Source organism: Vanacampus margaritifer, chromosome 6, assembly GCF_051991255.1.
Source record: "Vanacampus margaritifer isolate UIUO_Vmar chromosome 6, RoL_Vmar_1.0, whole genome shotgun sequence".
NCBI classification, from domain to species: Eukaryota; Metazoa; Chordata; class Actinopteri; order Syngnathiformes; family Syngnathidae; genus Vanacampus; species Vanacampus margaritifer.
In genome coordinates this window covers 7,867,780-7,892,272 of record NC_135437.1, presented here as the reverse complement: position 1 = coordinate 7,892,272, position 24,493 = coordinate 7,867,780, and the positions used below count along the sequence as shown (strand labels likewise).

At 38.4% G+C, this 24,493-nt stretch overlaps 1 protein-coding gene across 1 annotated transcript in view; it reads right to left on the bottom strand.

Moving 5' to 3' along the window:
- Positions 1-3,036: 3,036 nt before the first annotated feature.
- The window catches only part of LOC144053924 (receptor-type tyrosine-protein phosphatase eta-like), a 33,266-nt gene continuing 11,809 nt past the window's right edge, over positions 3,037-24,493 (bottom strand). The window contains exons 2-32 of the mRNA XM_077568839.1: positions 23,337-23,358; positions 22,958-23,149; positions 21,009-21,269; positions 20,176-20,436; positions 19,657-19,914; positions 19,271-19,543; positions 18,582-18,851; positions 18,192-18,455; positions 17,554-17,814; positions 17,222-17,467; positions 16,882-17,145; positions 15,543-15,806; positions 14,671-14,934; positions 13,475-13,735; positions 13,132-13,392; positions 11,545-11,814; positions 11,176-11,442; positions 10,330-10,605; positions 10,108-10,257; positions 9,782-9,983; positions 9,389-9,510; positions 9,223-9,310; positions 9,098-9,142; positions 8,852-8,939; positions 7,899-7,989; positions 6,781-6,857; positions 6,503-6,637; positions 6,035-6,151; positions 5,484-5,644; positions 3,878-4,013; positions 3,037-3,806 (exon numbers count right to left, since the gene is read on the bottom strand). Of these exons, the coding sequence (XP_077424965.1) occupies positions 3,648-3,806; positions 3,878-4,013; positions 5,484-5,644; positions 6,035-6,151; positions 6,503-6,637; positions 6,781-6,857; positions 7,899-7,989; positions 8,852-8,939; positions 9,098-9,142; positions 9,223-9,310; positions 9,389-9,510; positions 9,782-9,983; positions 10,108-10,257; positions 10,330-10,605; positions 11,176-11,442; positions 11,545-11,814; positions 13,132-13,392; positions 13,475-13,735; positions 14,671-14,934; positions 15,543-15,806; positions 16,882-17,145; positions 17,222-17,467; positions 17,554-17,814; positions 18,192-18,455; positions 18,582-18,851; positions 19,271-19,543; positions 19,657-19,914; positions 20,176-20,436; positions 21,009-21,269; positions 22,958-23,149; positions 23,337-23,358 (6,006 nt within the window). The 3' untranslated portion in view covers positions 3,037-3,647. The remainder of the gene's footprint in view (positions 3,807-3,877; positions 4,014-5,483; positions 5,645-6,034; positions 6,152-6,502; positions 6,638-6,780; positions 6,858-7,898; positions 7,990-8,851; positions 8,940-9,097; positions 9,143-9,222; positions 9,311-9,388; positions 9,511-9,781; positions 9,984-10,107; positions 10,258-10,329; positions 10,606-11,175; positions 11,443-11,544; positions 11,815-13,131; positions 13,393-13,474; positions 13,736-14,670; positions 14,935-15,542; positions 15,807-16,881; positions 17,146-17,221; positions 17,468-17,553; positions 17,815-18,191; positions 18,456-18,581; positions 18,852-19,270; positions 19,544-19,656; positions 19,915-20,175; positions 20,437-21,008; positions 21,270-22,957; positions 23,150-23,336; positions 23,359-24,493) is intronic.

Sequence of the window (24,493 nt, the reverse complement as noted above, 5' to 3'; positions counted from 1 at the left end):
GGACTGGGGAAACAATCGGCTACGTTGGCTAAATCAACCACTAAATTGGTCAGCAAAAATTTCTGCCCAAAACGGGCAGGGCAATTACCCAAATAATTGATGTTAGTGACCCCTCTAGTTAGTATAAATATTAATAAAACATTTATGTGAAAACACTGATTATGGTCATGATGAGCGAATATTTGGGAAACAATTAAATACCAATATGCAACACTAAATATTTTTTGTTTACATTTTCCAAATTCCTGAAAAAAGCAAAATACCCCATCACTGGTGAATCATTTTTGGAACAGGCTCATTGGATACTCGTGGTTCTTGGGAGTACCACGTAACATATAGTATACATACTGGCTGTAATTATGCTTAATCACACGATGGTGGCATGGCTCATGAGGTAGAATAGTTGTCTCCTCCTAATCTGAAGGTTGTGGATTTGATCCTCGTCCCTTGTGACTATATCAAAGTGTCCTTGAGCAAGATTCTGAACTTCCAGTTGCTTCTGATTTAGCGCCATCAGTAGGTGAATGAGGAGGCAGTGTTAAAGCGCTTTTAGCACCTCAATAGTAAACAAAAAAAAAAAGGAAAGAAAAAAGTGCTACTCATGGGGCCTACAAGTGAAAGACAATTTGCTACCTACACTGTAACTGCAATATGAAAACCTTTGTGCTCAAGTTCCAGTGGACATGTGATTTTTAAAATGGCTAGGCCACTTTATTTTGTCTGTGTGTGTGTGTGTGTGTGTGTGAGAGAGAGAGAGAGAGAGAGAGAGAGAGAGAGAGAGAGAGAGAAATACTGTATATTATTTTACAATAGAAGCTAATTGAATATTTAAACGATACTTCATTTTTTAGGCCAACAGCTATAATCTGTCATATTTAGGCAATGTGACCCCCACTCTTTAAAAAAAATAAATCTAAAAATATACACGTTAGATTCCAGATGTGAATGTGACTGAGTGGCTGTTTGTCTATACAGTATGTGCCATCTCCTCCATAGTCACCTCTAACAAGGACAACCTATATGTAGGAAACAGATGAATTAATTGTAAACAACTGGAATCACAATTATTTTTTTCATGCTGTTTATACTTCAATTTAACACATTGTATTGTTGTAATGAAAAAAATATTCCATAAAATATTCAATCATATTTACACATTGATTATTCAAAATATTTAATATGAATAGAAAAAAATAGATGATAGAGTTGTGGGCATCTTTCAGAGGAAAACGTTGTGTTGTGTATTCCATCATACATTGTACAGTATTTAAAATATTTTCAACCAATTATACAGATGAAACCCAAATTACTGACCCGTGATAATGTTACAAAATAGAGTAAAGTTAATCAGTTAAAGTAAAAACGAGCATAAAATCGTTTATGCATCAAAATTATTTTTGGTGGGGCCAACGTGTTGGGGATCTGAGTGGGGTAATGTGTTTTGCATTGACAGCACGCGTTCACATTCTTTAAAACAGGACATATAAATGAGCGCCCTCTGGTGGTATTCACATCAGCAAGCAAGAGGCCCAGTTTAATAACCAGGGGTGAAAGTGGTCCGGAACGGTCCGGAAATGCGTTCCGGTAAATAAAATTCCTTCCGGTCCGAAAATAGGATGGCAACTGTCAGAACCCATGTTAAATAACCTGCCAGGCTGACACCCAAGAAGAATATATATATATATATATATATATATATATATATATTTTTTTTTTACAAACGTCAGATTTACATACACAACAAGTGGGGCGGCACGGAGGACGCATTTGGAGACCTGTGCGGTGCAGCGCCAATTTGCATATTCGCCAAAGTTGAAAAAATGTAACTTTCTTTGCATTTCGCCGAGCGGTCTGATAGGCTGAAATATGTGCCACATCGGCTTCGGGGATGGACTACGTCACACACAGCGTCCTGTCTGTTGTCACCTACATGCAACAACCACCAGCCACTAAATACCCCCTTAATTTTTTTTTTATCCCCTCCTGCGTGTACAACGCATGTTTTTCAATAAATACATAAAAACACACGTGGTTTCGTTTTGAAACAAGAAAAAAGTATTTATCGCGGAGAAGCAAAAGAAAAGCAAACACTCGCGCTGCATTCAATGACCACACACGCAGTAGGAAAGATCAGAAATTTCTAGAAAAAGCTCAGACGACTGAATGTTACGGTTTTTCTGTTTTGTTACAGTTGTTTGAAGTTTAAATATCTGTTTACAAGGAAGCTTTTCGAAGAATCTCCACTTTTCTGTGGTAAAAGTTATAATATCCCACAGCAGGGGATGCAATTTTTGTATGGGGTAAATACTTTTGGCACGACAGCGGAACGCTTCCCCCTATTTTGGTATGAACATAGCATAAAGTGCTTTGGAATTGTTACAGTGTGCTTGTATAGCGTAATCCGTTTCCAACGATATCTATTATTTATTTATCCCACGGAGTTCTGTCCACCGGCTCTGTTCTCTGTGTATGTGACGAGTCACGTCGACGTGTGCACGTCGGTGTTTTTGTTATCTGCTATTTTGCACATCATAAAAAAAAAGAAAAACATTCTGGCTGCGCAGCGACCTTTGTGTCAGGGAGTTCCGGCTTTCTAGAAAAAATTCTAGTCACTTTCACACCTGCGTATACCTCTTTACACATCACACCACAAATCATAAATGCAGGTCATTTAAAGTTTTGCATTGTACCAGCAAGCATCACATAATCAAATAATACAAACTTAAACTACATTCTAGATTATTATTTTTTTGTATGCATGACAACAAACCGACTGGTAGGCCCGATAAGCAAGCCACCAATGTTTTCAAAGAACATATACCGGTCTCATTTTAAAAAAAAAAAAAAAAGAAGAAAAAAATAAAATTTTTAGATGTACATGGAAAATAATATTAATAATGTTGATCACATACATGGATGTTTGACAATGTACTCAGCAGGAAGTGACATGCATGTGAAAAATGCCATTTAAAAATGGTATGACTGCATAATACATAATGATGAATGTTTCAAACAGATCAAATGATAAAATAAAAATAAGAATAAAAAAGCACGCCTCTTTATTTACAAATGAGTAGAGGAGAAACATAAATGCATCCAGTGCATTTTTCACATCAGCCCATAAAAATACAAACATAACATAAAATATACATTAATAACAAAACAAAAATAAGTACTCATTGCACAGTTCAAAGTAACTAATATGGGATGTGCAAAGCCCTAATAAACTGTCATATTATTCTGTTCTATTTGCATTGGTCAATAACACTCTTTCAATTTGGGTGACACTTGACTTTAGTTAGTTCCTTCTGCTGGTTTCAAACCACAGTGGGGGAGCACAAGACCGACATTTCAATTTAAGACAATTTCTCTTTACACTTTACAAGTGTCAGTAATAATACCCATAAACCTGAGCAGCCATATACAGTATAAGGCCAGCATAATTACAGTAGACAGCTACACAGTCCAAACATGTTACAGGAAACTACCACACCAATTTTATATTGGTTAACAATTGACATGATAAAACAATCCTTTTTTTTGATTCAGAGAACTAAAATGTTTTCTAAAGAAGAATTTGACATTTTAGAAAAACAGTCCCTTTTCCTTGCTATACCACTAAAAAATGAAGTAGAAGACCTGAGGGTTTATGTATTGTGGTACCCGCGTTTATAATATCCTCTTCTGGGTTCCACATTCTCATAAATAGAGAGTGCGGCGGTGTTTTGGTAAATTAGATCCACATTAGTCCCAGTTCTTGATCGGATTATATCCATTGCACATTGGTTTAAAACCACATACTGGTCCTGCACAGACATAAAATCTCCATGTTATGACCATCTTACACAAATAACACTGAATGTAGCATTGTATGTACCTCTGTCTGAACCATGAGTGGCCGGTGCATGCGCAGGTCATGGACCACGCCATATACATCCACCACATTTTCCCTTTCAATTTGGAAGATGAGACGATCAATGGCTATGAAGGTGCCAGTGCGGCCCACCCCAGCACTGAAAGAGAGAAAGACACAATGACAGGTGAATATTTACATAGCATGGAAGGGGTGCTTCAACATTATTACCCACACCAGACAAGGGCTGCAAAAACTTTGGTCAGGAAGTTATTTATTTGTTAGTCACCAATCATCACTAGATAGCAGACATAATTTTTTCGCATTTTGAATGAGTGAAAAAAGGTACAAAGAGGACATGCATTAAAAGTATGTTAACGAAATTGAATTTTATTCGGACAGCACCAATAGCACCACAAAATCGTGAAAAGTACACACACGCACACACACGCACACACACACACACACACACACACACACACACACACACACACACACACACACACACACGCACGCACGCACGCACGCACGCACACACACACACACACACACACACACACAAACCTATATGTACATATATATATTCATAAGGCTTTTATAATGCCGAAAGGATTAGGGCTGCAGCTTAAAGCTTTTAAGTGCCCTAACCCAGCACATAGCGTATGTTTAACTATACCATGTCAGCCAAGGAAAATACTATATACAAAAAAAAAGAAGAATAAAATAAATAAAAGTATAGGTAACCATAGAACCGAGTATCTAGTAACGAATCCTCCATCATTGACACATTGGGAAATATATGGTAATATGAGAGAGCAGTATAGCAAATACATAGATTAATGGTTAAAGATGCCCTTAATTTTCCCAAATATCCCCACACTCCGTGCCACTTTGGATCTAATATAATAAACGTGATTTCTAACTGAGTCTAGAGTCAATAATAATTCATAGAAAACTATCCTCATATACTCTTTCAAGTCTAATATATTTTTAAAATTTTTAACTCCACAGAAGATGGCATAGTGCAATTTCCCAAAACCATAAATTTTGTGTTAAAAAAAAAAACCGAATACAAATACAGATTATTTGTTTGCGTCAAACCACAATTTCAATTTGTCTAACTCTGTTGAGACAACTTCCACCAGATACTGGAGGTTCTCTCCTACACAGAAAACATTTGTATAGTGTGCAAAAATAACATACTTTAATATCTTAGTCATTACACATATCGTTTATGTATAATAAAAATAACTTTGGTCCCAATATTGATCCTTGCGGTACACCACAGGTGATATCCAAAACTGAAGACCTTACCCTCCCTTATGCTGTTCTCCATATAGCTTTTTAGCCAGTGCAACCCTAACCCAATTGCATTTTGGCCATACATCTGGTTAGGAAGCGCGTGATTTTATGTGCCCTCGCAGTAGCACTGATACAAATCTTTGCACCCCTCTAGTATTCAAGTTGCCCATCCCTGAGATAGCTAAACGAAACAAGGCGCAGTGACCTAGTTTTTAGCACATCTGCCTTACAGTTCTGAGGTTCAGTGTTCTATACGGTAAGTACCTGAATGAATCCCCCCAAACTACAAACATTCTCAAAGTGTCCCTGGCTGTTTGTTCTGACAAACCTGCAGTGGACCACAGTGGGGGAGTTGGTGGAATATTGGTCCATGTGTTCTCTGACCAGGTGTCTGAAGCTGATTAGAAGCTCGGTGGTTTCCGGCACCCCGTGGTCGGGCCAGGCTGTGAAGTGGAATTGGCGAACTGAACGAGTCTCTGCTGTTTTCACCTATTTGCATACATTTACATGGATGATAATTAACAGATATGACAAGTAAAATCAATTCAGAATTCCGAAAACCAACATAGTTTTAGCAAGTCTTTGCTATTGTAATTCTTGGATATTAATTTACTCTTTGTTTGAGGGAGGTCTTGCTTGATCACTCACAAACACTGTTGACTTACTTCTCTGTATCAAACATTTAAAATATTTTAACTACTTAAAATATTTTCAAACTGTAAGAACTTGACTTCTGGGACAAAAGTGGGGAGCCACCAAAATGTCATTTCTCTACTGTTCATTGAGTCCTACTTGTAACAGTTTCAATACAAAAATTTGAGATTAATAATTACAATTCAGTAAGACAAATGACAAAATGATTGCCCAAGTTTCCCTTACATTTTTAATTTCGAAATCCCTAATGGTCCAGTCATCAAGTGGTATTTCAGAGGTTGTTGTTACACGGATGTATTCAAAGTGCTTGGTGCTTGAATGCCAGTATTGCTCACATTTGATCTAGAGAGAGAAAACAATCAACATCCAAAACATTAACATTATTTTATCTTTTTCAATATAATCCAAGTCCTATGTAACATCAATGTGGTCAGTATATTGCATTGTACTGTTGTTCTGTTTTTTTTCTTCTGTCCCCTCTCAAACCTGGTGATGTCTGAATTCATTTCCAGTCAATATCAATCACAATACAAATATCCAGTACATGTTCACATCAATATTGTTATGACAGTCAGAAATGAGTCCAGGGCATTTTGTACCGAAAAACAATAATCGGTTATCAAAAAAATAATAATGTAATAATCCATCCATTTTCTGAAGACAGTTTTGTGTGTGTTGTGTTTGTGTACTCACCCTGCCCTGCTCATTACAGCGTGTGAGCATAACAAGGGTGTGCACATTCTTCTCCCATATCATCCTCCAAAAATCCTTGACAGTGCCAGGTAAAGGGCCCTGAGCTGCAATAAACTCCTTTTTGGAGTTGTAACCCTGCCAAACCAGTGCATAAAAAAAAAATCAGATCTGTTCACATGTCCTACAGACTCTCAGCAAGCAACATGAATGAAGGCGTGAAGACAAAGGGGTGTCAAAATGATGAGGCAATGACTTAAGCAGAAGGAGTCAGTACGCACCGGCATGTAGTTAGCATTGATGTAGTCATCATATGGAATTCCATGAATGATAGAGAGTTTCACTCGAGAAGAATCATCTAGGAAGTATTTGAAGTGGGAGCATTAAACAAGGGAATTACAGTATGATGAAATGAGTGTGCAGTGCAAACGTTAATAAAAAGACAAGTGCAATTACTGCAATTCACCTTCACATGACACTTCATGAAGTTCATGAAAAACTAGCTCTAATTTTACCAAGACATTTATTGGTTGATTCAAGGATCAAACACCTGTCATGAATTTTGCCGTTAAGCACCTCGTTACAGAACAGCAACTTATACAAAAAGTACTGAAACATTTAACAGTTGGACATGTGCATTCAAAAGCTTAGAGAAGGCCACATTAAGTTCACCTGTAAAGGTTTGAATGCATTTTAGGCTCGTCCTGAAATTCCCCCCGAAAGCCAAATATCCCTAACTTTTTGTGAGTAGTGTAATATAATGGCCTATTGGCCAATGAGTGAAGAATTTGTATTACAGTTGTATAACAGTGTGTTGGAATGTAATGATATGCAAATGTCATGATATGAACCATTATCACCATATTGTGGGGAGATTGGCTTTGGCTCACGATACTGTGTGAAAACTCACAATATTTGTATGGATTTAAAAAAAACCTTCATATTAGGAAAAAAACACAATATTGTCTTTTGTACATAATAACAGCCGTGAGAAAGAAATAGGCTTCGTCATCTCATGTCATGTCATGCCATTGTCATCATGTGCTCTTTTTGGCTCGGCGGCTCAAAGTATCTCTTTGTAGTTCACAATTCTGTGTTCGGCTGAAGTGGGCAAAAAGTAAGGTTGTTGTTTTTTTTTACAGCGATGTTGAAAAATATTTGCTGCTAAGACGGCTGGTATGGGAGTGGCCAAAACATTCCTAATTAAAATTAAACTTCATTAAAAAACTAACCACCAAAGGGTGCTAGAACTGCACAAATGGAAAACAACCTTGCCTTTTTAACAAATGTGCTGCTTTTTAATATTGTCACATAGTCCAGGCCTGAGCACAAGGTATACTAGTTCATAGACAGACAAGAAGTATTTTCGAATTGGATATACAATATGTATGTAACTCACAGGGAAGTACATTGTTGTAGCGATTCTTGGCCTTGTTCTCTTGAAGCAGGGCACATGCTTTTGACTGAGATGTACCAACCATCCTTAGGTCCTTCAAAGAAAGTAAAACCACAATCCAATATTAGTATACATATTGTAGGAATTTCAATGGCTCAGTTACTAAATGAGGAGTTAACGTTTTAAAAAATAACCTTTTATCATCGAGTATGAGACCTATTTTTGTACCCAGCACGAGTCTAGCGGAAAGCGCTGTCTAACTTTTCTGCTTGGCTCTCATGGGAGGCAGACCATTTTTGCTCTGCTCCTTTCCGCTACCCCTCATGCTTCCTGCTGCCTTTATCTCGTGTTGTCTTATTTCTTAACTTTCACCCCAGCCTCCCGTTGCATTTCTTCCTAAATCCAGTCATGGATTTGGACAGCTGGTCTCTCAACACAACTGACGACTGAACAAATGCAAGATGGTATGCCTATTTATTCTGTCCATCTGGACGTGCAAGACGTGGAATTCTGATAACAGGGTATGCTGCTGTTTGGAGTCGGCAGCTTCCTGATTTACTGTCAAAATCAGCCAGCACTGCAGGAGCAGCTCTATTGGAAGTGAACAAGCTGCCGGTCTTCTGAATGGTGTGGCCAGTGAACTCTTGTCACAGTATGACTCTGCCCAAATGAAAATCATCATGCTGATGTTGGAGTATTGCCTCAAAAAACTTGATTTTATTGCCCCTTGAGAGGCTCCAAGCAAGAACTCAAGGTCAACTGATATTATTGTCGGCCTGTTCCCAAAACAACCGTTATCTATAGAAGCTACTTTCAAATCTTGCAAACAGCTTGAAAACTAAAAACTCCACATTTAAGCTAGGTACCACAATTACCTATTTTTACTCATTGAAAATTGAATTTGAGCACAAAACTGACTGACAGGGTTAAATTAAGATGTTGAACAAATGTTTCACCTCAAACTCCTCTGCAAAGCCACAATTAGAGTCTGCCTTCTGTTTCTTGTAGTAAGCTTCATAGTCCTCCACACTCACTGCTGCATTTCTGCTCAAAGGACAAGAGTACCGTAATGAGAACTGTTTTTGAAGGTACAAACTCACAGTTTGGCTCCAAAAAGAACAATAAAGTAACACTGACCGAACAGGCATGGAAGACAAACATTCATTGAAATGTAAGTACATGATTGAAATGAACATTTTTACCTCAAAGAATGAATCTGGATGTCTGAGGATTCTTTTTTGGATAACCTACAACATGTAGACAAAGATTTGAAAGCTCTTCTGCATGCACATACGTGTCTTGATATGACTTTATGAATGTGACAAACCTTTTCCAGTAAACAATGAAGCCAATGAGAATGATGAAGAGAATGCTGAAAATCCCCAGTGTTGCTCCGACAGCAACACTGATGACAACTATGACATTGACAAAGATTGTGACTAGATTAATAACAAATAGAACATGTGGACATATCATATTGACCCTGGCGGTACCTGGGTCCTGTGGGAGCTTTATCATTGGATAGAATTTAGTGATTGAGGCCTTTGATGCATTTAACTCCAGCTTAATTAGCTTGTCTTGCAGAATCACTTTAGTGAACAATACAATGGCATACCTGCGGGATAAAAGAACGCAAAATGAAAGCAACACAACTAATGCTGCAACTTACTGGATAATATAATAAATATTGGATAACGACAGCAGAGATAATATAATTAGGTAGAAAAATGACAACTTCACATCTTAGATTTTTTCCATCCATTCTATAGTGTTTTCCTATGTGCCTATATTAGAGATGCAGTTGTCATTGCTTCAAAAAAAAAAAATCCTATGTACATGTATTTTATCTATCTGCTATATGTGGCGATATGTTTTTAAAGTCTTACCGGTATCTTCGATTGCTATGGAGGGCTCCATTGGTGTAGCCCTCCCATTCCGAACCATCTCCAATGTCTACAGACAACATGTTCTCTTCACTGCGTGATTGAGCGTTTCTCTTCTTGATGGTTGCCAGGTATACCGGAGATTGTTTGTCAATCCACTGTTGATATGTTTTCCCCAAGTACTCTCTCTTAGCTGTGTCAGATTCTGAAAGGTACATGCATAAAAGACAGATTAACATATTAATAGTCTTGCAAAGCAAGCACTTTAGCATTTAAAGGCTGGATGATGAAATTACAATACTGTGGGGGGAAAAGTGAAATTAACAAACCTTTTATATTTTCTGTCACCAGCACACCAAAATGAGTGATTGGCCCATTGGTTTCATCCATCAGGCTGGAATTGATCTGAATGGTGAATCTGTTGTATACTTTGTTGTTAACAAAAGCCAGTGACTCATAGCTTACTGGAACTTGTGGGTCTGTCAAAATATGACAGCAAAAATATTGATTTTGACTTTAAAATAAAAGCTAAACTTAAAAAAATGTCCAACCTGTGATGCCAGTCATGCAGTGCAGGGAGAGTGGAGTAGCAGGTTGCCCACAACTCAGTGTCTCCATCATTATGTTGTATGAAGTATAGTGACTTAGGTTGGAGATGGTCTGGCCACAGCTTTGGTTACAGATACTTGTCCCATTGACCATTTCCACATTGTTTATGGTGAGCCGAAAATCGTGAAATTTGCCTCTGGGCTTAGTCCAGGACAAGATAATTTCTGCATTTGGATTGTCTGGACCTTCACATGTTGCATTTATCACTGGGCTGGCATCTGGAGGAGGAATGTAAGAATAATATTATTAAAATACTTACACACAAGCTTATCTAAGAATTTACAACTTGCCCAGTTCGTACAGTTTACAAAATGTGAAATGCCTGTTTATTAGCCTTGAAAATAATGCCGTATTTGTAATGGATATGGATATGTAATGTGGGATGAGCAGAATAATTTGCGCCCATGTAGAATGTGCCAAATGCTGAACTGACATTGACTTTATTTGTTGTTTTAACAAGTGGTCTGGTAGAGTATTTTTTTTTTAAATACTAAGCAAGTCTGCTGCAATAGACACAAATATGTCCACAAGGCTGCAGGCAAATAGCCTGAATAGGGAGATATGATCATTCGGTTTTGAGATGCACGTTTCAGGGTGACAACACTTTAGAACCACTGTTCTAAATTATACCTATCAACAATGGCTTTAGGGTCTCATTGTAAAATATGAAAGAAGTAATAATAATGTAAAATTTAGTCCAACACTGACCTCTACAATATTCTTACTAAATCCAATAAGAACAGGTAACACTAGTGCATTGCGTGTAAATCGGGATGCTGTGAACATACGTGTGCAGGCGAAAATCCTTCTGGGAGCACCCTGAGTTCCATCCCGAGTCTCAGAAATGACAGAAAAGTTATACCTGCTGCCAGGGACCAGGTTTTTGATAGTATGCATTGGTTGGTCAGTCACAAAACTGCCATTGATTGGCCAATCTGAGCTTTGCCAGGTCAAATTGTAAAGATAGCTTTCCTTGTATTCATCAGGTTGAAACCATGTGACAGTGATGTTTTCCTCCTCTGCAGAAGTGTTGAGAAATTTCACATGCAAGGGTCCTAAGGGAATGTCAAAGATGTAAGCGTTAACCCTGAAATCCTGCACATCTGGGCATGTATTGGTAGAAAGAAAGAGAGAAAGAAATAAAGAAAGAAGCTTACTTGTGGTGACCAAATAGACATGAATCACATCACTCCTAAAACCCAAGACGCCAATTGTTGCTATAGAAATGTTGTAGGCGGTCCCAGAGAGCAAGGAGTCAAAATTATGACTGGTGTTGGTGGTAGTGATATATCTACTTCCCTCAGGCGGTGCACTTGTGAGCTGGTAGAAGAACGATGTACCATTCATCAAGGGGGCTTCTGTCCACCTTGTTTCTATTGAGTTTGTTGACTTTGTGAGGATCTCAATAGGCCCAGGTGGGTTTGGAACTTTGGGAATAGGTAAATACAGTATGTTAATTTCAGCAAGCAAAGTGATATATCGGTATTGTAATGTGATGTTTTGTTTTGTTTAAATAGTTGGCTGCATGAGTGCTATTTGTCATTATTTGAAAACTGTATCAGTTGTCACTCAAAACCGCCTAATAGGGCCTATTAAAGGCGTAGAAACAATTAAAACAAAGTCAACTAACAAAACCCCTTAATTTTACCAGATAAACCACAGCCTTAGGCATTGTCACACAATTTATACATTACAAATCTAAGGTGTGTTAACAATATTTTTCATGCACCACATATCATCAAATCATCAAATTCAATTTGGACAAAATTCTTGTCATGCCTATTGTTGGGTCTGATATTACAGATCCCTTTAGTTACCGACCGTGCACCAAGGAAAAAGGAGGCAGAAGCTGTTGCTTTGTTTTATTGCAACCGCGGCTGGGAGAGGAAAGGAGACGCGAGACCTTAACTCACGCTCGGCTCCGTCCGACTCTCTCTCCTCCCCCGGCTACCTCGTCGCTTTTATTACAGTTAAGTTTCAGTTTCGTTTCATACAAAACATGGTTAAGTTTCTGTTTTCATACGTCATGGAAAAATACAAAACATTAGAGAAAGTTGAGCGGCGCCTCTAAACGACAGTTGATAATATAAAAACATAAAAATATATACAGGATATTCTTTAAAATACACATAATGTTAAGACTACTGTTTTAAGCAACTTCACACCTATCACAACACTGTGGCTGTTGAGTGTGTACATTATAGTGTTGTGTCATTCAAGTAAGTTTCATTCAAAAATAACGAATCTTTTCAGTGAACGTGAGTGAACGGATCACTTCCTGAAGTGATTTGTTCTTTTCTCAGTTAATTTGAGCTCAGCTCATGTCATCAATCTTCGCGAACGACCAATCAGCAGCCAGCGTCAGACACGGGCGAACGTACTCCCATGCTATTGGCGTTAGCCAACGCGGATCAGCGAGTGAACAAGTCAATAAGTGAACGTGTTGCCATTTCTGGTTCAGGAATGATTTAGTGAGTGAACATGCTTTTGTTTTTGATAGAAACACACGCACACACATGACAACAAACATGCCAACATAACATTAACTGCGTGTTGTTGTTGTTTTATACGTCTGCGCCGGCTTGGTAGGTTGCGTAGATGAACGATTCGATGAGCGAATCTTTTGAACGGTTCTTTTTAATGAACTGATTCTAAAGATTCAGTTCACTTAAAAGAACTGTCATGCCCATCACTAGTACATTAGTGTGTAACTAAATCTCGCATGAATGAATTTGTATACTTACAGGTGGCATTTGTAACAACTTCAGATGACACATTGAATGGTCCACTCTGGGATATCACATTGGCGCTGTACAGCGTTCCAGCAGACAGCCCCTTGAAAAGGAAGCCGTTGTTGCTAGACTCCACTTGCTGCGACTGATGTGTAGTAGAGCTGTTGAGGTGAACACTATACAATTCTACGTTCCCTGGTGGAATAATCCATGACACCACGACTGACATATTTGAGCCTTGACTGGAGATCTCAAGCTGTACTGCCTCAGGCACTGATGACATAAGAAGAAAATAATTACTTGAGAAGTTAGGGGAAGAAAGTCCATCCATCCAAATGGCAAATTAAAGTCTTACTTGTGTACTGAAGAATGCTGCGTCCTTCTCCTTCTATGCCATCCCCTACTTGGACAAAAACACAGAACGTGCACAGTGTCCCGGGATTGAGCTCTTCGATCACTACAACTTCCTCTGTCACGGTTTTGTTTTGGAAGCCACAGCCAGTTGTTTCAACGCGATAGGTATACTCAGGCTTGTGTTGCAAAGGTTTCATCCAAACCAGTTGTATTGCAGTTGAGTTTAAGGTGTGCACCTCCAGATCATTAATCTCATATGGTCCTAGAAAACACAGGGAGAATGTTTTCTTTGATTAATATGAGGATGCCTGTCAGATAAACATCATTACAGTAATTTCTGGACTATAAGCCATTACTTTTTTTCACTTTCGCATTCGACCCTGCGGCTAACACAAAGGTGCGTCTTATAAATCAGATCACAAGGGGGCGCACTATAAAGGAAGCGCAAGAGCGTCAGGCAGAGCAAAACAAACCAAGTGAGCCCAAATACAGTAGGAGAGACAGAACGAGGGTGAGACAATTTGTGCCCTCATTGTGAAAAATAAATTAGCGGTAACCCGGTGCGGTAACATTAACACATCTGCGGCTTACAGTCAGGTGCGGCTTATATGTGTAACAAACTCGAGTATTCCCCAAATTTAGCTAGCGTGGCTTATAGTCAGGTGCGCCTTATAGTCCAGAAATTATTGTAGTCTAATTTGCTACTTTATTTTTTATGAAGATTTCCCACCAAGGTGGGCTTAGCTATACCTCCTAAAGGGATGGGCATGATAAACAATGGATCTTGATCAGTACAGTAATAGAAAACATTAGTAGTGAATGTATGTGTCCAGGAAATTAGGCAATAACGTTAGCTTTTTAAAAAAAATTCCGACAGGAAAGCTACATTTTAAACAAAAAAAATAAAATATGAAGTAAATTGTATGAGGTTACACTTGTCTTGCTAAATTAGGATCTAAATACTTCTGCATCCCTGTTACAATGGTACCTCTGGTATTTGCCGTTGCTGGATTACTGTCACTAATTCATTAGGTGGCTAGCTCATGCATTTGAGCTCAGAACTGCCTTTACATTTTGCTGTACTTGTTTTCTTTAGTTAAACCAACATATTGAAAGTTTAATTGAATATTCTTTAATCTCAAATTAATTACTTTTTAAGAATTTTTTTATTGATAATGGTCGCTACATAGTACATACGTGTAAAGAAGGATTTGCTCCGAGGAGCTGCCAGAGTGCCATCTGCTGCTTGTGTGGAGACGGTGAAGGTGTAGTTGCTGCCAGAGAGAAGGCCAGAGATTGTGGCTGACAAGTTTCTGGAGACCACTTCAGATGGTGGAAACGATCCATTGGTAACATGAACCAGGTATGAGTAGTCAGGCTTCTCATCTGGTTGCTCCCACACCAACATGACAGCATTTGCGGTAATTTCTTCCGCTTTCAGCATGGTCACCGAATACGGTCCTGGGAAAAATGTAAAATAATAAGATATTAATATAATAGTATATAATATAATAAATAATACAGCATTTGTGTGTGACGTTATTTGAGGGAAAATATATCCTGTCACTTCCAATGCTAATTTTAGCTAGCTTGTGTGTTAAGCAAATGCCAACTGGGGATGGCCAATTGGCCATGATTAACTGGGGGTTTTGATCAGTAAAATAAAACAGTAGTGAATGTGCTTGTACATTAAAATGAATACTGAATTTAGTTTTTTTTATTTTTGTTTAATTTGTTTTTGTTTCTTCCTGTGATTTTCTTTGTAAATGGGCTGCAAAAATCAAATAAGGTAAACAGGTAGAGAGCAACATTTTAAACTGAAAAAAAAAAATAAAATAAAAATAATAATAAGTAAATTAAATGAGTAGTCACTGTTCCATATTTCACAAGATTCATCAGGCTGCTAGCTTGTGCATTTTAGCTCAGAACTGCATTTCCATTTTGCTGTTCTGCTTGTTTTCTTTGGTTAAACCAACATATTTAAAGCTCGATGTACTAGCATTTGATCTGAAATGAACACAACGGTTGTTGTTACTAAATTGTCTTAAGAAGAGTCTCACTGTACATACGTGTAAAGAAGGAGTTGTTCCGAGGAGCTGCCAGAGTGCCATCTGCTGCTTGTGTGGAGACAGTGAAGGTGTAGTTGCTGCCAGAGAGAAGGCCAGAGATTGTGGCTGACAAGTTTCTGGAGACCACTTCAGATGGTGGAAACGATCCATTGGTAACATGAACCAGGTATGAGTAGTCAGGCTTCTCATCTGGTTGCTCCCACACTAACATGACAGCATTTGTGGTAATTTCTGCCGCTTTCAGCATGGTTACCGAATACGGTCCTGGGAAAAATGTAAAATATTAATATAATAATAAATAATACAGTATTTGTTTGTGAATATTCGTTATTTGAGGAAAAGTCTTTCTCGTAACTTCTAATGCTAATTTTAGCTAGCTCGTCAGTTGGGTATTTATCATGCACCCATTCACATACCAATGGCCGACTGCTGTCACGCAGGGCACTGCCCAGTCCATTGGGAGCAAATCAAGGTTTAGCGTTTTGCTCAAGGACACTTCAACGTCATCACCAGGAGTGAGGATCAAACCCACAACCTCACAGTTGGGAGACAAACCACTCAACCACTGAACCATGATGCCCATAATAGGATGATAATGTGTCTGTTGTATTTCAAAATGTGGGTAATTATTTGTGTGTAGTTGGCAGTAAACGCCAACTGGGGATGGGCATGATAAACTCGGGATTTTGATCAGTAAACTAAAACAGCAGTGAATGTGCTTGTCCGTAAAATTGAGCAATAACAAAGTTAGTTTTTCTTTTTTTGTTTAAAGGTACAGTCTGAAAGATTTATTTTGGCTTCTCCGGGGCTTTTCTGGACGGAGACTTAACGTTTTCCTTCCAGCCAAGCCGCGGAGGCAAGCAACTATCCGTGGCATATGCAAATTTTGCTGTGCGAACGCCCACTCCTAATTGGTGGACTGGTTTCACGCTCATTCCTGGTTGGCTGCTGTCCTCGGCTTCCTTAAGCATCAGTTTTGAATGTTGTCTTTACAAACAGCAAAGGAAAAATGTTGGGCAGCACCATTATATACCATATATTTGTTTTTGTTTTGTTCTGTGGTTTGCTTTGTACATGGTCTGCAAAAATCAAATAAGGTAAACAGATAGTGAGCCAAATAAAAAAATAAAAAAGGAAGTTGAGTACATGAAATGAGTAGTCACTGTTCCATATTTCACAAGATTGATCAGGCTGCTTGCTTATGCATTTTAGCTCAGAACTGCCTTTCCATTTTGCTGTTCTGCTTATCATGTAAAGTTAAATTTACTAGCATTTGACCTGAAATTAATACAACGGCTATCGTTACCAAATTGTCTTAAGAGTCTCACATAGTACATACGTGTAAAGAAGGAGTTGCTCCGAGAATCTGCCAGAGTGCCATCTGCTGCTTGTGTGGAAACGGTGAAGGTGTAGTTGCTGCCGGAGAGGAGGCCAGAGATTGTGGCCGACAAGTTTACGGAGACTACTTCAGAGGGTGGAAACGATCCATTGGTGACATGCACCAGGTATGAGTAACGAGGCTTCTGTTCTGGTTGCTCCCACGCCAACATGACAGCATTTGTGGTTATGTCTGCCGCTTTCAGCATGGTCACAGAATAAGGTCCTGAGAAAAAATGTCATGAAAAACACTCTAAGTTTTATGGATTTACAGTTATCCTCTCTTACTTCACCTCACTTACTTGTATAATTATTTGCTGTCACCGCTGTGCTTTTATACCCCATCACACCAATTGTTACAACAGAAATTGAGTATGGGCTTCCGGAATTTAGATTTTTCAATAGAAACCAGTTGTTTGGTGTTATGGAGTTGCCACTGACACTGAATTTGTATTGATTGTGATCCATATCATCTGGGAGGTCCCACGTGAATTTAATAGAGCTGACAGTCTGCAACTCAACACTTAAGGGTCCAGGAGGATTTGGAACTTATCAAGAGAAAAAGAACACTTTTATTAGTTACTATTTGAAAACAGAGTATAAATCATCTTCAAACCAGGATGAGTTAACTCACAAGTAGCGTTGCAAATTGAACTGTTACTCTCTAAAGGTCCACTTTTGCTTATCACCACTACACAGTAAAGCACCCCTGGCTTCAGGTCTGTAAAAAATGTGCTAACAGTTGAATTACTTAGATCCGTCTTTGAACGTTCAGATTTGGAGTCTTTGTACAATTGGACATTGTAGGAATCCACGTTCCCCATTGGAGCACTCCATAAGACAGACATATTAGTCGTCGTCCCTATGGCAATGATGTCTGAAACCATCCCAGGACCTGAAAAAAGAAGACGAATATCAGGTTTTCTTGCTCGCTAGCCGGGATTCATACTGCATATTTACTCAACTGTAAAGAGTACCACATGGCTACAAGGGGCAATTAAAAGTTTACAGTAAATATTGGTGAGTGGTCCTTTAATACAAATATTGTCACATTCCCACAATTTCACCAATAATAATGCTCTTTGGTGCAATTTAAGTTTTACATTTCAATATACTGTACTACATATTAGCCATCAACTCAATTTCAATACCATTTTAGGTAAAATGAAGGGTAAACCCTTGACTGGTCACAGCAGAATCTATTAGAAGTTAGTTATTATTTGTATTATTTAAAAAAAGAAGAAGAAGAAGTATAAATGAGTGAGGCCATACTTGTGTATTGAGATATGTGTTCCGATGTAGACTTCATCCCTTCTACAACTGTGAACACATCAAAACTGTACAGTGTTCCAGGGATCAGATTGAAGAAAGTATACATTTCTGATTTAGTTGTCCATTGCTGAACTATTGTGTTGTCCTGGAATGCAATTAGCAGATAGCTGTAGGTGTCCTTGTAGTCACTTGATCGGGACCATATTAGCTGGATGGCCGTCGTATTAAAGTCCTTAACTTTGAGTTCCGTCACAGCCTTGGGTACTACACAAAAGAAAGAAGAGTTTTTTTTTTAACAGAATAAGCATAATACAAAAATATTTTTGTAATCAACATGATCATGTCAACGAAATATACATGTATCAGCGATTTTCAAAAAGAGAGTCTTACGTGTGTAAGTGAATGTCTGCTCTTCTGCAGATTTACTTTCTGCTCCTGCTAATGTGGTGACTCTAATGCTGTAATTAGTTCCTGGTTCCAGATCATGTACATCAGTGTTGTTATCACTGACTGTTTGTTCGTTCACAATTGCTCCTGGAGAGTTCAATGTTTGAACCGAGTATTTGTAATATGTCTGCACTCCGTGCGGCTTGGACCATGCCACATTTATTGAGGTTGTATTGAAAGGACTGACCACAAGGTTTAACACAGGGTTGGGCACTAGAAAAAAAAAAGTTACCACACAGTATTAAAATATGACTAACGGATACAACTAACTAACTAACTAATTAAGAGACATGGATGCCGACTACCAGCACTTTTAAACATTTATTTGAACTTCGGCCTCCAAAATATAGGAATTTCTTATGTGCACCAAATGTTAGGAATATTTGCTTTACTGGTGACATTTCAGGACTGAACAAAACTGCTGACCTGTTGGTATGCTAACTTTTAGCAAGTTGGAAAACAGTTAAAACGTCACTTAAAACGGAGGATGTTGCCCTGTAATTAGGTAGACTACCATTTCTAATAAAAATGTATACAATGCTAACATGCTGACATTTGGTATGCTAATATAGCAAGAAAGCAAAAATAATACAGAAACAACTTTTTAAAGCAGATCTTTATGATGTACTCACAGGTGTATGCTGATTTATGGACAGCAGAGCTATTCACATTTTGGGGTCCAACTGTGTACATGGTTATATTGTACAATGTCCCAGAAGGGAGCTGTGGCAGTACCGTGCTGTTATCGCTGGTGCTAGTGGTTTGCATGCTACCACCCGGTCTTTGGTAAGTGATGTGGTAACTGATATGGGGAGCACCCGCCATCTTGATGGGAGTCTCCCATTGAAGGTGAAGTGAAGTATTTGTCCGTTGAATGATATTCAGGGAACCAGGTGGTGTCGGAACTGATAATGAAAAAACAAAACGGTTTCAGACCAACACATTTTTAATATCAAAATGTAAACAACATTTCAGATCAAAATCAGTATGAAACCATCGTAAAAATAATTGAACTTACTGGTAGCAGATGAGATCTGGTTGGACGTGCTGCTTAGGTTTCCAGCGACAGCAGTGACTGTGATGAGAAAAACTCTCCCGGGATACAAATCGTGAAAACGGGCTGTGAGGGCTGTTGTTTTGTTGCTGGAGGAATATAACATATTTGTATTGGAGATGTTCACTTCATAGAAATCAGCTCTCCCTTGGAGTAAGATCCACTCAATGTTGAGGTTGTCAATTCCTGCTGTAACCGTTATGTTTTCAGGCCTCTCCGGCCCTGAAAATTAAGACAGAAGAATGTTGGGCTACTATTGCAGCTTGCTATTAATCAAACAAACCAACCAAAAAAACAATTTCTCTGACACTTTGGCATCTCAACATTGCACTTATGTGATTAGCAAAAAACAAACAAATTTGGTAAAATGTCTCATTAGTTTCAAGCTGCGTCAGCGACCACAGTGAGTTTACTTTCTTTAACAGAATAGCAACAGTTCTGTCCATGTTTATTTGCCATGCTAGCAGAATATGTGTGTCTTACTTGTGACTTGAACAATTGTGTAGGGTTCTCCTTCCGTTTGGTTGTCTCCAGCAATGCAAACAATTGTGATCGTGAATGATGTTCCAGACACCAAGTCAGATAATAGTACAGCGGAGCCGTCATTTGTGTATTTGATGGACTGTGCTCCTCCGCTGTGCCACATCACCTTATATATAAACACCTCGCCATCCGGTGGTATCCATTTCAGAGATATTGCGGATGTGTTTGCGGATGCAGAGAGATTATGAATGATACCTGGTTCTACACAAGAGGAGAGAGCAAAATAAGAAGTGAACTAATGAATACACACTCACACGCACGCACACACACACGCACATGCACATACTCACCCACATAAAAAAAAAATATAAATATATTTTTTAAATAAAATATAAAAATATTTTTTTTAAAAAGACAGAGCAATGATGATGACCTTTCAAATCGGTAAAATTACCGAATAACGATACTGAGCTCTCCAGAAAAAAGGAAAAAAAAGAAGTGGCAAGTAGTCAAAGTCAAGCAAGTCTTTTCTAGCAAATATGTTCAAACCCTCATTCATGCTCTTTGTATGCACACAAAAAATCTGTAAATATCCTTGTCCTGATACTTCCGTGTGTCCATTGTGCTGGAATTAACATTCCCCAAATGAATCTACATTAATGTCCCAAATACATTTTTGGCAACAAACATGGCAATGGCAGATGAAGACATTTTGGACAACAACAGTTTGGGGACTTTCTGTTTACCGCTAACTAATGAGCTACTGTGCTTCAATTTTGTCAGTAATCTATATATGTATACATTTTTTAAACCACAATCAAGGATGTACTTACTTGTGTATGGATAGACAGCTGTCGTTTCGCCTTCAGTCACTTCATCTTCTGCTAGTGTAGTTACTCTTATATTGTACATGGTGCCAGCAGACAAGCCAGTAATGTTTTTCGATGTTTTATTCACTTTGAGTGATTCGGAGACTTGTCCATTAGTCCATTGTACCTTGTAGAATGAGTAGTTCCCTTCTGGTTTGGTCCAGCTCACCGTTATAGAGGATGGTGTGACATCTTTGACATCAAGATCGGTGACCTTACAAGGCTCTGAGAAAAAGGGGAGACTATTGGGTGGCCATTGGCAAACTTGAGGTTCAAAGTGGTGAGCTTTGTGCAAAATCTTACAATTATTTATAGCTTTATTTTCTTTTTTAAACATAACAATGTGTGAAATAATACCATACCCAAAACATAAGTGCTTTCTAATAATGGCAAACTGAAGTGGTACCTTAATGTTCAAAAGTGAGTTGGCCATCATTCTGATTTGTGTCATACATGATGTCAACATATCCTCGAAGCACACCTCACTAGACCCCATTTCAGCCAGCATTCACTTAAAGGGTTAACTACCTTTGTTTCTTTTTGCACCACTTTTTTTTTTCTAAAAGGACAGCAGTGGTGAAAGAGATTAAAAGAAAAGATCATGGATACCAAAATGAGTTTCCTTCACCGGGGTCGCCCTTTCCAAAAAAAGGTGAGACACTAGGTCTTCTGGGAAGTGTTTAGAGTGGATCTTAGATGAGATCTTAGGATGCCACCTGAACGCCTCCCTGGTGAGGTGCTCTGGGCACGTCCACTGGGAGGTGGGCTCAGGGAGACCCCCCAAGAAACGCAGAAGAGACTATGTTTATATGCTGTCAATATTCAGGTTAAGGTCAAAATTCTGGTTTCAGAATCAGTCAACTGTCAATAACCCATTTATATGTGTGCAGACAGAGTTCCTCCTGTATACATGATAATTGTTATCAATTGTGATATCCCCACCTAAACTGTGACATACGGACAACCTCATGACGCAAATACTTTGTACCGTTGATAAAATACATTATATTAATGCCTTTCATTAAACTAATGAACTAGTCGATTTCCTCCGAAAGTGTAGTTATGGGCTGAGTTTTGCGACGTTTGTTTACCTCCGCTGGTGTATTTCCAGTGGGTTGTGTGCCAGACACTGCATATTAGTAGTTCCGTTACTCAAAAGATCAAGATTCCTTCCACATTTCAGAGCACAAAATGTGTGTTCCTTTCAATGAAGATATTCCAATACACTTTTTTTGTGACCAAATATTAGGATTGGAAAAGAAAAAAAAAAAAAAGAGAGAGCAATGATGATGACATGTCAAATCGGTAAAATTACCGAATGAACAATACTGAGCTCTCCAGAAAATAAAAAAGGATTGGAAAAGGAGTAACCCAGGGTTTAAAAAAAACAACGGAATATGAGCATAATTGGGGTTTGCGGGTGTTTACATGGCCTTTGAAATTCCGGTTTTGAAAGTGTTGTTGACTGCATGCAAACGTGGCATACAATATGTCTCTCAGTTGGCATGGCAACGCCTCAGTATGGGCTTCCCTCTATAACCCCTGGGCGTTATTTTATTTTGAAATGGCTTGGTCAGAACCAACAAAAAGCCAAAAAATGGTCAAATAACGCCCAGGGGTTGTTGCTGGCCCCACGAAAAACAGAAAAGGATGGATGGATGGACGGACAAATGAGTGGATCGCATGAGTGGATGGATGGGTAGGCAGATGGGTGATACTAGAAATATTTTAATATTATATTCAATTATTATTTTTCAAATTCTGCTCAGAGGCAAGTGATATCCGGAATGTATCTCAGCCGAGAGGTGGGTAAACTCTGTCAAGTGAGAGGGCATATTGCTTAAATTTTTATACAGTTGTGAAACATTTGTGAGTTCATCTTGTATAGTTTCCTTTTTTTCAGTTTGACTCACTCAATGTGACCTCTTGACAGCAGCTGGAACAGTTGAGGAAGACATGATAAATGGCTCCAGGAGTCAACCCAGTAAGTGAACCATTTCCAGAGATGTTCCCAAGGGATAAAATGCAACTGGAAGGCGTGGCAAGTGTGACTGTTGTCGTTGTTGTTATAAAACGTTTTGTTTCTTCGCTTTCACATAGCTTATCTGTGAGATAGAGGAACAACAAGGATGGGAATGAACGGAAAAATAGGCTTTTTCCAAATTACTGTTTTCATTTGAATTCCCAATACTGAACAAAGAGAAACTATTTAAAAGAAAATGTCTATATTTTCTGATGAATATAATTTGTACTTCAATAAATGCAGCATGTCAAATAAATGCGTGTACGCACCGTTGCAGTATTGATGGGAGCCCTGTAAGGAAACAAACACAAGCACCTTTTAGTTCCATGCAACAGCAGATGTCAGCATTGACTTTGAATCATCAACCAGAAAAGCAAGCTTGTGGTCATCCATGTGCGGCAACAGTGCATGACAATGAGCAAGGTTATTTTACAAATCCTGTTTTTTCTTTCTTTCTTTCTTTCTTTGTGGCCTAAAAACATGTTGGTTAAGAACACTGACAATGCAAACATACCATCACAAGAGATGTTTGCAATTTTCTGCAGTAGCTTCAAAAAGGTTGCTGATCCCTGAACTACAGTATCATAATTGGAGTGACAACTATACAGTATGTGTATACGTAATTTGATATACTATATGCACACTATATCTGTAGATGTGAATGTCAACACAATTAAACAGCAAAAAAAGAAAGAAAAAAGGGGCGGCATTATTACATGGACCAACAATGGTATATAATGCCAATCAGTTGATTTATGTGCAACCTTCTTATACTCAAGTTTTCAAATTATAAAACTTGAACTCCTTTTAAGTAAACTTACTTAAGTTCCTCAATCATGGTCTTTCACTTTCACAGCATACACGTTTAAGCCCTTGTGAAGCTCTGTGCTGAGTGACCTTTTATTGATTTGTTTGAAGCAATTTGAAGAATAATTGAAAGTGAGTACAGTATATACACTTTATGTGGAAAGAGTAAGCAAAAGTCATATTTCTATGAACCGTAATTCATTAAGCTTTATTGCTACATTACATTACATTATTCAGAGTCAGAAGTTAGCTAACCATTAGGTTGCTGTAACTGATTGAATGGCACTTAATATAAACAAGGAAGTAGATCCTCTTGATTTCAGTGCTTTGGAATTTGCTTGCAACAACCTGATAGTTCACCTAACATGCACCTCGTGGACGCGACCTTATGTCCATACAACCTCACTAAGTATCTGCATGAAAACTAAACTTAGTTCTTCCTGCACATTACTGATTAGCCAGAATCACTCAGATGTTTCCTTCCAGTTTGTTTATCAAAAGACAAAACATTTCAACTTCACTTCTCAAAAAGCCAGAAAAGTCCCAATTGGTAACCAATTATTAACTTTGCCTAGCAGAGAGAAAACAAAACTTCCCAGAGTGTCTAACTAATATGAAC